Genomic DNA, 15,594 nt, shown 5'->3' with positions numbered 1-15,594 from the left:
TTGAAAATCTGTATCCTGCCCCACTTCAGGGATTCAGGTCCAATTGTATAGGTGCTGCCTTCCATCATACCAAGTGTGGGCTTATCAAAAAATGTCACACAGTGTTGTAAAAAACTCATAATGTCCCTTCATTTGACTTTTCTCTTTACAGACATCAAGAACTCTATGAAAAGAAGAGAGTCTGTCACTGCCTGCACGATGTCGGAGGAGAAAACAGCCGAAGCTTTGCACCGTTTATGCGAGACTCATTTATGTGAGCCTGAATGCACACCTAAGAAGCACCATGTAGCGCTGGGCTACAAGATGGAACAGCCTTTAATCTCAGAATTTCTCCCTGTGGTCATACACCCTGGAGGACACAAACCTGAGTCTCTCCGCTTTACTTTCTACAACCCAAACTACACCAATTCATACATCCCATTTTACACTTTGCAGAAACCGACCTGTGGTTATCGGTACTGCCGAGACACAGATCACACAAGGAAGGTTCTGGATGTGGAAAGGGTGAATATTCCCAAGTGGAGAACTGTGGTGGTGGCAAAGCCTGGTTTGACTTCCACAGGCTCAAAACCGTAACGCTGTTGCACGCTTGCAATGAAACTGCCATGCAATGAAATAGCCATGCTGCACTATGTGTCTCATTTGTAAGGAGATTCTAAACTGGAGCCAGAGCTTGTGTTCTGTAAGAGAATATTGAGGAGATGTTGCGGGGGCCTGAGAAGAAGCATGTGCCATACACAAGAACAGCTGGAAAGCAGAGTGGTCTAAGTTCTGCAATGGAGGTCATCAAAGCCAACCTGCAGCTGGAGCTTCAAATTAAGGCCCATGATGAGGAGAAACAATAAATGGGGCACCAAAATGCATCTCTAGCAAGGGGGTAGCTTTTCTCTATATTGCCTCATTTTCACTGTGGGTAGTTTTTCTTTTCTTTTGGTTCTGTGGATCCAGCAGAGCTACTACAGGCCACTTCATGCATTCCAAAGAAGTAGGGAAAGTAAAAGCATGAGTTATGCTGTGCTTTCCCCAGTCTTGCTGTAAGATAACATCAAATGCAGATCTTGTAGGTCTCATCCAGAGTTTGATCCGTGGGTCTCACATGTTTCCTGAAGTCCCAGCTATTTCAGCTAAAGCAGGGATGGCAGAAAGTGAACTTCAATTAATCTGTGATGGCTCTCTGGAACATTCATGGACAGATGCAGAACGACATTGAGCACCAGTTCCAGGAGAAGCAGTAGTGGAGGAAGACAATTGTCTTCAGTGGCATAGCTAAGGCACAACCATTCTTTACACACACCCGCCATACAACAAAATCTGGAAGTAATTGTGGTGACCTGATGACATCACCACCTCATTGGTTCTTGGGACAATCAATCTCATTGGTTAGTTCTCAGTTAAAGAAATCCACTGTTGTTGTTTTTTACATAAGGCAGGTGTGTTTTCCTTTTTTGGTTATTTGGCCATAACATTTGACAGAAAATAGATAGTTCAATGCAGTTTTTAACTGCATTTTGCAGTTAAATTACCTATTTAATTACCTATTTGCATTAAAGTACCTATTGAATAATATATAACATGGTGGTATTCATAAATACCAAGCTTTCCACAATTTTGACCACTAGTATCAAGCTCCCTGTACTCCCACTCAAGGCCTGGGGCCTTGGCAATGTACCCCCTGCTCCCCTTTAGCTATGCCACTGGTTGTCTTCATACCTTGCTTGTGAGCTTCCCAGAATCTTCTGGTTGGCCACAGAGGGAGGGAGGATGCTGGGTATGGTATGCTAGAAGGGTGGAAGCTGGTGTGATCCAGCACCATTTTTACATTCTTTGTAAAAATACAGTAACTCTTCTTGCTTCAGAAATTAAGGTTTCACATCAGTTTTCAATTGGAGGGAGGGACTTCCTTCTGAGGAGTTTTTTGGGGCTGCATTCATTGGATTAGGACCATTCTAGTGTCATTAGATTCCTCTCAGCCTGCCCTTTCCGACAGACTTCCAAGCAGATACATTTAGCCTCACATGATTCTTGCCTAAGATGTAGTATGACTTGCCTAAGTATGTAGTATGTGAATCCAAGATGCAGGTTATACAATTTGTATTACTGCAACAACTCAAGAAGGGCTCCTGTAGTTGAAGCAATCACATGTAACTGTCTTACCATCTGATACATTCTCAACATGAACATAGGCAAGCTCAAGCCTGCAGACATTTCTGCAAACCACCTCACCAGAGCTTAGATGTCTCAAGGAGCATTTGCTATGCCTCTTCTTATGCCAATATAAAAATAGGCTAGATTATCCAAATGAACATGCTAAGATGCTGCTCTTCGGAAAGGTGAGAACTGTGCAGTCCTAGGCTATGCACATTTATACAACAGCATGTCTCATCTAAAACTATGGAACTTACTTCAGAGTAAACAGGCATGAGTTTGCACAGCACTCTTTGGATGCCTTCTTAGCAGAATACATTTACAGTTTATTACACTACACAAATTCTGTAAAAAATTCCATAGTACAATCCTATTCATATGTGCTCAGATGGGCAGGGAAGGGGTGTAGTTAGAAAAGGAGCAGCTCCAAAAGGGTGGTTGGTTGATGCAGAAGGAGTGGGGCCAAAGAGGGTTCAATGGGAGAGTAACTGTCCCTCCTCACCCCAGCAGTGTCTTTTCTAGTGGCTGTCTGCTGGTGTTCTTTTGCATCTTTTGGGACAGGGTGTGTTTGATTTTTCTCTGTAAACTGCTTTGTGAACTTTTCATTGAAAAGCAGTATATAAATACTCTTCTTCTTCTTCATCATCATCATCTTCTGTGTCTCCTGGGGCCACAGAAACCTGGAGGCTGCCCTGTGATACTTAAAGAAAGCCAAACACCACTTGACTCTCATTGTATTGGGCAGAATTGTCCCCAGCTTCAAGTGGCAGGCTAAATAATGCCAAGGGACTTGAAGATGAAGGCAGCCCTGGCAAATACCAGGAAGATAAAGAGAAAATCCTTGGCTGCATCTAAAGGCAGAGCAGCTTTGAGCAATAGAGCCCAATAACTGAGTGCTGAATTTTGAGACGTAATTGAGCTCTCCTTCCTCAGAAGGTTGGAGGGAATCTCCGGAACTCTCTCAATTGTGTAAGGGGTGTCCCTGACCTTTACAAGACACGGCAATTCCCCAGCTATAAATAGGAGTTCCCCTGAGCTTAATCTTAATCCCACTGCAGAAGGTATGCCATGAACTGCCTTGCCTTCTTAGCAGGCTATATCTGAACGCTTGGCCTTGACTTGCAGTTGAAAAAGATTATCTTTCTCTAAACATCCAGAACAAACTATTGAGATCCAAGTGAGACGGGAGGGCCCACCATCAACTGTGGTGTAGACTGGCCACAAAGCACTCTTTAACTGACCTAAGAGTCAACTCTGTCCACTGGATTACATGAGCTTTTGCAAGACTTGACAGCTAAGGTCTTTGGACGGGGGGGTGGGGGAGAAGCATCAAAGTTTTCCATTTGGGTCTTGATGCTATGGGATATTGCAAAAAGAGCAGTCCACCACTTGAAAGTGTGAGTGGCTGTGTATGACAATGAATGAAAAGAGTGTAATTAGTGGAAAGTGTGAGAGACTAACGGCCCAATGCTATCCCCTGCCATCCCAAAGCATACAGCACCACTGACAGAAGTATGTTGTATGCTATTTAGCTGGCATAAGTCTGAGGAGACTCAGGGGTTGCTTTGGGGCAGAGAAAGAAGGATAAGATCTTGGTGTGCATCTGCTGCACCCAGCCAAACCACCCTTTTGCCTGAAGACTGACTTTTCAAACTCAGCTTGGAAAATAAGTTTTCTTTATTTTGCTATTGTCCTATGCTGTATGAATTAGCATAGTTTGACACTGCAAGCCTATGCATGACTAGTCAGAAGTAAGTCCCACTGAGTTTAATGGGCTTACACCCAGGTAAATGTGTATAGAATTGCAATGTGTGTCATCTACAAATATTACTCTGGCTGACTTGTGACACTTGGTAGGTGGATAGTCCTACTTCACGCCTGGGTGTCAAAGTAGCTTTTAATCCCTTGCTACCTTGTGATTGCATAAGGGGTGTATAGAAGATGGTGAGGAGACAATAGAAGTACCCACATGGCTGACAGAATCAAAAATGGAGTGGATTAGAAGCTTATGCTTTCTTCAGGTAAATCCTGCCATTTTAATCCCAACCTGTGCCCCATAATCTGCAAGGCTGTTTCCCCTTTCACCTTTTTTCTATTTTTGTCCTGAACTTCCCATGCCTCTTTTTGGATCCCATAATAGAGCTCTTCTCTCATTGGTTGGAGAAGGATTTGTTGGGTACTTAAATGCGAGAGGTTTCTTTGAAGAGGCTTTTGCAATTTTGCATTCCTCTCAAGTCCACTCTCTCAACAAGGAAGCTTTGCAGCTTCCCATCATCCATGACATTTAGCCAGCCTTACTCCTAGGACATTGGCTGCTTCCTTGGCGCTTTAGAATTCATACTGCCTGCTTTTGCATTTAAAAGAGAAGACCTCCACAGTTCTTGAGAGACGTGTTCATCTTTTTTGCTTTAAAATGGGGAACATGGATGGAAAAGCCGTTGAGGAACTGAGCACCACCGAGTGCCACCAGTGGTACAAGAAATTCATGACGGAGTGTCCATCCGGCCAGCTTACCCTGCATGAGTTTAAACAGTTTTTTAATTTGAAAAACCTGAGCCCAGCATCAAATGAATACATTGAGCAAATGTTCGAGACATTTGACTTCAATAAGGTGAGTATTCACTTGCAATTGGACAACATTTGCATATATACATAGGACACATACAGATAGAGATATGTGGTCCTTATATGACTTATTATCGGTTACTTATACAGATCTAGTGAGACTTTTAAATAACATATGTAAATAACCTGCATGTGCTGATCTGTGCATTTTCCACTTTGCATGGTACTTATAACATCAATTTGCATCTATGACGCTAGATCCTAATCATGAATTACTGCCTTTCAAACACAGCATTTGCTAGCACTGAAATCTGTGCACTTTTTCAGCTAAGGCCCAAATCCTAGCCAACTTTCCAGCATTGGCATAGCTGTTCCAATGGGACGTGTGCTGCATCTTGCAGTTGGGTGGTGGTCTTGGGGGCCTTCTCAAAATAAGGGAATGTTTGTACTCTTATCTTGGAAATGCATTACTCTTATATCGGTGCTGAAAAGTGGGATAGGATTGTGCCCTAAATGGCAAATCGGCTGTTCTGTCTTTTTTAAAATTGTAAATTACTATCCTTATGTTTGTGTTTTATGAGTGTAAATCAAAGGGAATCTTTTCAGATGCAACTTGCCTATGGTAGTTCAGATTTAAGTTTACAGTTGGGTTAAATAGAGATTTCAACAAATAAATTCCCTATTGGACAAATTCTATGCCTAGGATTTCTTGAATGACAGATCGAGAGAAATGGAATAGCATTACATATTGCAAGCTTATTATAAAACAATACTGACTTTAGTTTTTATTTTTTGCATTATTTTTCTTGTCTTATATATCAGAAGTGCACAAATGAGGTGCTTTTTTAAAAAAAATATTAGCACACAGTGGGAAATAAAAATATACTAACTCTTCTTGCTTCAGAAAATAAGCTTTCACATCAGCTTTAAAGCCATCAGGGAAGCAATTTTTTATCATGTAACACTCCTTTGAAATAGATTCAAAGATACCTGTTGGTATAATGAGCTTGATTAAACCTTCATCATCATCATCATCATCATCATCATCATCATCATCATCATCATCATCATCTCATAGTCATCGTCATCATGTTAGTTGGTTGCTGCTTTCCTCTGGACAATGTTGCTAAACTATTCTTTGTGCATAGGTACAGTTACTATATAAGTGTTTCATATCTGCCTGAATCCATAATATGGCATTGGTGAAGCCAATAATGACAGTCATCATAGCATGTGCAATGAAGAGGTGGTGAATCAGGCTCAAAAAATAATAAAGGTGCTTTCAGGACAAAAGGGACAGGATTATTTTCTAGGCATTAGAACCTAAAGTCAAATCCTGCTTTCAGATTAGGAGGGCATAAAGACGGAATTTATCTATTTACGTCAAAGGAACAGGCCAGGCTTTAGCCTTATGACAGCTTTGCACTTGAGCCCTTTACCCTCTTGCATCTCTGCTTCTGTGCAAAACAGATTGATCACTGCACATAAAGTTCCTTCAAGGAGTCTTCAAGGAGCTTCTTGCTTTAATGCATTCCCTCCAGCCCCTGCCCAACTGGACACGGCCTTACACTTGTTGCCTTGCCATGCATATTTGTTTTTTGATAAATAGCAGCTGTGGAGGTGCTCGCCTTGATCAGAAACACAGCACAAACTGGGATGGGGAATGTAACTCTTTGCCCTGTCTAGATGGGAGAATCTGTGGTCACTATATGTCCTAGGAAAGCTGGCATTGGCTCTTTCAGTAGACAGACAAAGTTTAGACAGAATGAACTAAAAACTGTAAGTTTATGTGTGGATTAGACTTTAGATCACTTTAGATCTGGTTACATCCGTACAGTAAATTCTGTTCCCAAACGTCTTCTGTAAGTCCATTCTGTATTGTCTACAAGCTTAGTTCAGATAGGCTTCAGTCCTAAACACAATTACCAGGAAGTAAGACTACCAAACACAATGAGACTTACTTCTAAGTAAACATGTACTGTTGGAAACTGTGTTGGTGCTCCAGAGTTTGACAGTGATAGAGCAGACAGAATTGTCAATGCGTAAAAGGAATGTTCACTGGTAATAGCAGCTTCTTCTTAACTGTCTATTAAATGGTAAGGGTAATATCCCCAGGGTGTTGTGCAAACTTCCTTTGCAAGGCTCCCACGACAATGATGGAGCGAGAGATTAGTTGCTCATAGATTTTGAGGATCCAGTTTCCTCATCTAATTCTGTGAGTTCTGCTGTTCAGAGAGAGAAGTTCATAAGATCCAAAGACCTTGAACTCCTTTAAAATAATAGCTTTTAGGATCCCTGCTCTATACCACAAAGAAGTGATAGGTATCCCAACATAGATGAGAAGGCAAGCTATGCTACCATTTTTGTCTCAAAAATTCTACACTCAAATGTGCAGTATGAAGGATATGGACATGTCCAGTTCTGTACTGCCCTATGAAAGCTTTAAGGACTGAAGGCAAAGAGGCAGTAAGTGAACAGCTATGGGGCTAGCTACTGACATTAGATGTTTGAAGAACTGAATGTGAATGGCTGGCCTCACAGGTAACCAATTACCTCTCCTTCAACCTGAGTCCTTGAAGTAGGCTTACATAGGATTTATGTGACACATAAATCTGATCCACTGGTTCTGCAGTGAATATCACCCACACAGTAAGCTTTTCATAGCTAAATTGGAAGCAAAGATAATTTTGTCCTGCTGTGACATGCAAGGAAGGACTCCCACAGTAGTTTTTCCACAGGTAGACTCATTGTCTGACAAAGCCGTGCACTGGGCAGAAATATCTTTAGTCCTCCCACATTTATCATAAGGACACTGGGTCTAATCCAGTCAAATTTAAGCACTTTTGCATCTCATCCATTTCAGCAGAGGCTTTCAGAGTCAAAGCATACAAATGTCTGTTTTACCCTTTCTTTCTTTCTTTCTTTCTTTCTTTCTTTCTTTCTTTCTTTCTTTCTTTCTTTCTTTCTTTCTTTCTTTCTTTCTTTCTTTCTTTCTTTCTTTCTTTCTTTCTTTCTTTCTTTCTTTCTTTCTTTCTTTCTTTCTAATCTTAACCAATAGCATGTTGGAGTGGTGGTGGATGCATGTGAAATAGCACAAAAAGGCCATGAGGGCTGGAGGGGACTGGTCCTACCAAAATTCATAGCCTATCATGTACCCCAATGTGCTATTAAAAACACATTGAAGGCATGATGTCTCCTATGTATTGTATTAAAGACATATTGATGTGTCCTGCATTAAAGGCATACTTGCATTCAAGAAACATCTTGTCCTACTAGGATCTAAAGTATGAGCACAGCTGTGGCTGAAGTCATACATCTTATGTGCTGTTTCTTTTATTTCAACAGGATGGCTACATTGATTTTATGGAGTATGTAGCAGCTCTAAGTCTGGTCCTGAAGGGGAAAGTGGAACAGAAGCTGAAATGGTACTTCAAACTCTATGATGTGGACGGAAACGGCTGTATTGACAGGGATGAGTTGCTAAACATAATTAAGGTAAATTATTATCTCTTTCTCCACTAATAGCTATTAACAGTGACAAACTCTGAATAGAAATTATAAGATTTAAGACTAAGTTGAGTCCTCAGTGTGAAGTCATGCCAAAAGAGGATTTAGAAGAAAAGCTTGTTAAACTGCAATCTTATGCCCACTTTTATGGGAGCAGGTCCCATTGAATTTAATAGGACTGAGTAGACATGCTTAGGATTTTACTGCTAGTTATTACAGCGGTGCCTTAGGTACACCTGTGTGTAATGTATTTTACTATTGTGCTTACACCTTAAAGGCGGAAACTATTTGAATTCCTGTTGGGAACTGTAACGTGTTGCCAGAGAAATTGTTGAGCCATGCTTGAAAACAAGTGCCTGCCCATTGTTCTGACACATACATCTGAAATGTGTGCTCATTTGATATTCCCCATCTCCATTTCCTGCAGGCCATTCGCACCATTAATCCATGTAATGAAGTAATGTCGGCTGAGGAATTCACGAACATGGTGTTTGATAAAATCGATATAAATGGAGATGGTAAGAATTTTTCTGTGAAGTCTTTGGGAGGGGTAGTATGTTATTCTGTCGCAGCAAAGGACTTAGCAGCAAAGGAAAGCACTTAAAGATGATGCTACCAAGTTGGAAAGTTGGATAGGCTTGGGCCCTCAGACTTCCACAAAAGGTGTTGCCTTAAAGTAGCACTGTAAATCTCAAATTAGGGTTTGGGACTCTCCAGTGGTTCATCATAGGAATTTGTGTGTAGGTTGCAGATTGACATCAATGTGTGCTGGGGAAAATGCAGTCCAAGTGGGATGGTTACTGACAATTGATGCTAAGGCTGACAATTGGCCCTGATTCAGGTTTGCAAGGAAATAGTCATTACTAATAGAAAAGAGCTACAGTGCAGGGCAATGGGGATTTACAGGAGGTTACAGTGATTTGAGGTCTGGAAATCGCATTTCCCAGTCAAACACTTGAGTCATTTTGTAAATTTGGCAAGCAACTTCATCGGCATTTATATGCAGAAGAAAGGTTTATGATAGCAGAATCTCTGTCATTTACTAGAGAAATGTAAAACACAATTTTAAAGGAGAAAAGCTGATGGATTCAATTATATGTGTTGAGGACACTTAAAAGTTTAATTAACCATAGTGACAACTTAACACAAGATACTGGAAGTGAAACAACAGTATACAATTTGTTCAAAAATGTGTTCACACTTAGACAGAAATGGCAGGGATGATTCAGAAGCAGCTGGTTTCATTTTGATTTATCGCATTGCTCAGATAATCAGATCCCATCCATTAGTTTAGCCCACAGATGAACAGAACACTTTTGTATGTGTTTCCATAGGTGAGCTGTCTCTGGAGGAGTTCATGGATGGTGTCCAGAAGGATGAGGTCCTACTTGACATCCTCACTCGCAGCCTGGACCTGACGCGCATTGTTCGAATGATCCAGAACGATGGAAAGAATCCTAGTGAGCAAGGAGAACAGTCAGCAGAGGCTGACAAAGAGTCCGTTTAAAAAAAATCAGGTTTTGTGAAAAAAGGAAAAAGAGAGCAAAATACATGTAATATTAATATAAAGCAAAATCAGGGATGCAGATTGGATGAGTGTCCAAGGGAAGGGACTCTGTTTTAGAATATCACCCTAAAGAGAACATGTATACATGCTTTTAAGTTTTTCTGTGCAGTATGAGTCATGAATTATGGTCACCAACAGTGAAAGAATGTCGGAGTTGCTATGGAAGTACAGGCAACTGCTGACATGCCTGTGAAAGGAAAACTTAACATGTAAAGGGCAGAAGATCCTTGGCTGGCAGATCCCTCTGGGATCAGCATTGGTGGGGAAGGCAAGCGTTTTGTGGAAACGTTTTGAAAGGTGCAACAAGAACTCCCGTGCCATCTGACTCTCTCTGAGTGTGAATGTTCATTGTGGGATGAAATCCACATTAGCTAGGGATGCTTAGGATCGTGGAAAGCTGAAAACATTTGCAAACCGGCCGTGTGTATGACTCTTCCTCAGCTACAGTGGAACCCAACAACATCTAAGTGTTGTCTCCCACTGCTTCCTGAATCTAAACTTGCTCCTGTTGAATTCAGTGGCCGAAGTTCCGCTGGTGTACAATCTTCGGAGCATTTCTACATGTCATATAAAAGAGAAGAAAGAATATAAGAGTTGTGGCCCTGTTGATAACAAATGGAAGCCTGGAAAGAACTTGTGTGCTCCCTGGGGCATTTGGTGGGCCGCTGTGAGATACAGGAAGCTGGACTAGATGGGCCTATGGCCTGATCCAGTGGGGCTGTTCTTATGATCTTATGTAGGCATGTATCATCTGACATCAAAAATTAAAAAAAAAACCAGTATCACCAGTCTGTTAGTATAGAAACATGTGTTTGCTTCATAGAATTCGTCATTCTGCCTGATCATTCTGCCTGATTCAGGGTTCCACAGAACTGAAATGCCTACTTCCACAGCAAACAAAAGACATGATCCAATGAAAATATTACTATGGCTGTTATATTTGGGGAGCAAAGGGCTAAATATGTAGGTATGATTGTAAATGAACTTAGACAACAGTTTGGGGCTGTTGCGGCTTTGAAGCAAACTGACTCTATTGGTAAAAACTGGGCAAGCGCAGGAAAGCCCTGCACCATTAATTCTTTTGTAGTAGGATTAAGCAGCATTTACCTAAGATTCCTTCTCTTTATCCCCTAATAGCCTGAGGGACACAATCTCAATCTATCTACATGGTGAACAGAATGAAGACTTGTAGGTTTATTTTGTAAAAGAGGTTTTTGGCCCAATCCTAATCTTACCTAATTCTGTCAGAACCCATGTTCCAGAGACATTAGGTGCTTTATGGTGGTCACAAATGTAACCCACCCCTCAGGAGGAACCAGGCAGCCACCACAGTTTGCAAGCCGCAGCACTGGCCTGACAGCGTTCGTTGGATGTCCCCCAGTGCCAGGTCAGCGCTGGGGATGGAAGGGAGGTGGGGTGTGGGCAGAATGGTGCGATGACTGGGGCAGGGAGGAGGGTGGATTGGTTCTAGGAAAGGGGCTGGTTCGGCAACAGTGATGTCCACTGAATCCTAACTCCCCTCCAGGCCTCAGTCCCCTGGCGATATTGCTGGCACAGGTCCGCATAGACCTGGTAGGCCAGCAGGGGCTTGCCCTGGTTCCTTCCCCTTCAGGAGGCCTCCAGGAGTTGAAACTCTCCACAGGATATAGTGGACACCACATTGGTGCCATTGCATTCCCAAGCGAGGTCTTAGGATTGGGCTGTCCAATTCCAGAAGGTGTGGCAGGGGAAGGGAGCAGGGTGGGAGGAGGCTGTGATGGCAGCAGGTCCTGCCACCATATCCTAATCCCCCTCCTGGCCTGGGAGACCCAACACAGGTCTCCTTGAATCTGCACCTGCTCAAGAGGGTGCAGGTCTGAGGAGACACATTGGGGCCGCCTGGAGCTTACATGGGTTAAGGGAGCATTAACTCCTTACCCCAGGTAGCCCCAGCCCTGCTTTCTAGCCCAGTTGGATGCAGTAATAGCCATTTTGGCACCACTGCAGCTCTGAGTGCTGAGAAGCATAGGATTAGGCTATAAGAGAATAGGATTGTTAACTCTGGCTGAAGGTATTCCTGGAGATGTTTTCTCCAAGATGTTCGAAATTCCTGGAGGCCCACTTAAAATTTCCAGGATTGCTTTCAGCAGTTACCTGGTGCTTGATGTCGATTCCTGGAGAATCCAGCAACCTTAGGTAGACGCTTTCTTTCAGTTGTGACAATCTGAGCCATAGAAGACATGCACAAACTCAGTGGGGATTGTGTTCATCCTTCCACTGCTAGAGTAGTATTTTGAGCAATAATAGTGGCACGAAAAAGCTGATTTGTATTGAACTGATTTGTGGCCACTAGCTGACCACTTTTGTGACAATAGAGTTGAAAGGATAAAATGAATCAAAACTGCAGCCGCCCGTGTTGAGTGGATTATGCGAATAGGCGCTAAGCCGCACCACTTCTAAAGGACTTCATTGTAGAGTATTGACAGTAATACAATATTTGTGGAGACAATCATGATCTTCAAGCCAAGACGTCCATAAATGAAACAAAAGAGTGTGAGAAGTCTTGGCTTCTTTAGTCTTTCCTTAACGATGACTGCATAAATGGATGAGATTTAGAGTCAAGATTGTGTATACTTGTCCATAGGAAACACAAATTAAAAATACTGCAGAACCACAAACCAGAGCTAGAAAACCATTAAAACAATTCTTTGGCTACAGAGATTTTTATTTTCCATTTATGTGCTCAACATGTGCCTTTAAATGTGTATTAATTCAAAGCAATAGCTGCCCAAGCCTCTAGTTATTGCATGAATAATTTTAAAAAGCAACAATTACAAATTATGGTTCAACATATATTCATATTTCCTGTAATCTTTCCTGTGATCACAGCTGAGTGATCTCTTTCTGGAACTCTAAACTGTTTTCTGCTACTCCATAACTCCCCCCTTTCACCATTGTATTTTGCCCCTCTGTTTGTGATGATGGAATATAGGCATTTCTTCATCTGTTGGGGTCAGTAAGCAGTTATGAGAGACAGGTAAGATTGGAAGTACAGCAATCATTTTCACGGTTTCTAACCATTTTGCAGTGGACATTTCCCATGTACAAACTTTGTGATGCTCTGTATATTACTGTTGCAATGTGAAGTTTTATGTTTTATATTTTGGAACTTACTATGTAATGAAAGGAGACACATTAAAGGTAGTATTTTCTAAAATCATCTCACTTCGGATTCTTTGGGCTTTTTGAATCACTGTGTGCCTGTACAGTGTAGTTTTCTAGTATGCTGGAATACGATGAAGGTCTGGGGTGGTGGCAGTCACACAGAACTAAATCTTAAGCATCTGTGCAAGTAAAAGGAAACCTCTGCAAATATGTGATCGTATGTGTACTACACCTTTGTCAGGGTTACTTGATAATACATAGTACAGTAGTAAACATCCAAACAAAAGGAACAGCAGAATCTCTAGTTCAGTGCATTATTCTGAGGTTGTGATTAAGTTCACAACACTTGGAGGCGATTGCTTGCTTGCTCCATCACACCTCCAGTTGTCCACACAATGCAGGACTGGCCAGTCTTACCACAAAGACTACAGAAGATTCCAGAGAGGTCACCATTCCTTATGTGTGTATCATGAAGAAATAAGCTCTGGTCCCCTTTAAATGGGTGAAAGCGGAAAGGAAATTGTGACTTTTCATTCAAGGGCAACATGGCCAATGCTGTGCAGGCCATGTTCTCTTGAATTAATGCTGAATTCATATATACACCGGGGGGGGGGGTCTGTTCCTTATCCACGGGGTGGGGATGGGGGCGTCTGTTCCGGAAATGCCAGCTGATAGCACAGGACGGTTCAACTTCTGACAGCCAGGAGGCCGCATGACCCTGATGTCTTCTGGCAACTGTGCAGACACAGGAGTAATTGGCAATTATGTCTGAGTTGTGAGCTGCCAAAGTCATTCAGCAGGCTCAGTTGGCAGGAGGCAGTGGTGGATGTGGAGGATCTTTTCTATCTCTGCCACGCGGTTCCAGCTTCTCCTCTTCCAAAGTAGAAGCTGGAACATTGCAGCAGGGAGATTGAAAAGTTGCTGAGCAGGGAGGCTGTTGTGGGTGGTAGCTGTGGCGGGGCCATCATAAAGGACCTCACAGGCCACATGTGTCCCATGCGCCACATGTTGGACCACTCTGTGATAGCAGCTTGCAATCCCCAATCACACCTGTTTGCACAGCAGTGAACTATCCAATGTAACAAAAATGATTCCTTTGACTAATGGCCAGCTTTGTCTTTCCTGTTTAATTTTTCCACTCCGTAGCTTCAGGGCTTTCATCCCTACCACTAACCTCATTGTTTATGGTATATCATTTTAATGTTTTTATTACTGTTTAATAGTTTGTATCCAATTATGTTTTAATGAATGCTGCAATCCACCTTTGTTCCCACATTCAATGAAGACATAAGGCAAAAATTGGGTTGAAATGGGCCACAACATTAATTTTAAAAAGTAGCATGGTTTACCAACAAGCCAAGCCACTTCTGCCCAACAGAATATGCCAATATACGCAACAGGGACCAAATGTGTACACCTGTAGGCTGGGCAAAAATGGGTTAACCAAATGCACTCCCAGAGCAATGTGGGTTTACATATAATGCAGGCTTCCAGGATGATAATCCTTTTGCTCCTATCGCCAGGCAAATCTATCCCTTGGCATGAGAAGTGTGCCATCCATCTCATGGCTTTGCTCCCCCTGCTCCTGTCTAGTGATGGGCATGTTCCCATCTCCACTCATGTCCCCAAGCTAAACAGCCTTTGAAGTTGAGAATGCAGATTGTGCCAAGAGGACCCAGCTTCTCCACCCTGTGCTGTACAACCACAAGGGATATTTGAGACTTCTTCTTGCCCTGTCTACCAATAGAATGATCACCAATACAGTGGTATCACCAGGGGCTGTGGTACCCAGGGTGGCAAAGTTGTGATATCACAAAATGTCATGACATCCAGGTTTTCCTGGAGGAGGAGGCTTCTTGATCTGGCTGCTGTGCCCCGTCCTCTTCCTTTGGAGGCTTGAAAGCCTTCAACGGAGAAGGACAGGGTGCAGCTACCAGATCAAGAAGCCGCTGCACTGAACACAAAGACTGAGTTCTGACTCAAGAAGTGACTGGAGCACATGCACACTCACAGCGGCTGCTGCAGCTGTGTCCAAAAATCATTGCAGTCACTACTGTGGGTGCACACGTGCTCCAGCTGCTGTTTTGACTGTGTCCACTGTGGTGGTTCAATTCCATGACATTCCCTTCCAGCCTGGCACCCTGGGCAGACTGTTCACTGCCCCCACTTGCTACGCCACTGCACCTATCTTTCCTTACTATTCCCTGGCTCACACTGCTCCTTTCATGTTGTGGCCATTGGTCACTTCCTAATAAACACTCCTTGGGATCACAGTATGGAGTAGGCCAAAAATACCCCCCCCCCAAAAAAAAAAATCTCCTGGTCTAGGCCAGTTTGGCATGGAGACAGAAAATTCTTATTTTCATATTTAATTATATAACTTTGAGATTTCACAGAAGTTGCTTTGTTTCTTTAGTTGGTTTGTACCAATCATAACTGGGGGGAGCTGCAAAACATGGACTTTGGAACAGACGTATTTGACTTTATAAAGCATATCAAAGTTAGAAGCTTTCTGTTTGGAAGAGTCACCCCTGCCCGATTTGTTTCACCTCAGCAGTGGGTTCCTCCTCCTCCAACAAAATTTCATAGGAAGATAAATCAAGAATGCCACCATCTGGCCATTGCTATAATTGCTCTAATTGTTTTTCCATTTTGCAGGGCAGGCA

General features: G+C 42.5%; 2 protein-coding genes across 2 annotated transcripts; both read left to right on the top strand.

Annotated features, from left to right (window-relative positions):
- The first annotated feature begins 241 nt into the window (after positions 1-241).
- CIMIP3 (ciliary microtubule inner protein 3) lies at positions 242-956 on the top strand. Its single transcript, XM_066626463.1, has one exon. It carries the CDS (start codon positions 304-306, stop codon positions 574-576), a length of 273 nt encoding a protein of 90 aa, XP_066482560.1. The 5' UTR covers positions 242-303; the 3' UTR covers positions 577-956.
- Positions 957-4,558: 3,602 nt separating this feature from the next.
- On the top strand, positions 4,559-9,724 carry GUCA1A (guanylate cyclase activator 1A). The gene is made up of 4 exons (XM_066624668.1): positions 4,559-4,756; positions 8,056-8,205; positions 8,645-8,735; positions 9,552-9,724. Exons 1-4 carry the CDS (start codon positions 4,559-4,561, stop codon positions 9,722-9,724), a joined length of 612 nt encoding a protein of 203 aa, XP_066480765.1.
- The last annotated feature ends 5,870 nt before the right edge of the window (positions 9,725-15,594 follow it).

Source organism: Tiliqua scincoides, chromosome 4 (genome assembly GCF_035046505.1).
Source record: "Tiliqua scincoides isolate rTilSci1 chromosome 4, rTilSci1.hap2, whole genome shotgun sequence".
Lineage (NCBI taxonomy): Eukaryota > Metazoa > Chordata > Lepidosauria > Squamata > Scincidae > Tiliqua > Tiliqua scincoides.
The sequence above is the reverse complement of the archived record's forward strand: the minus strand, read 5'-3'. Positions and strand labels throughout refer to the sequence as shown.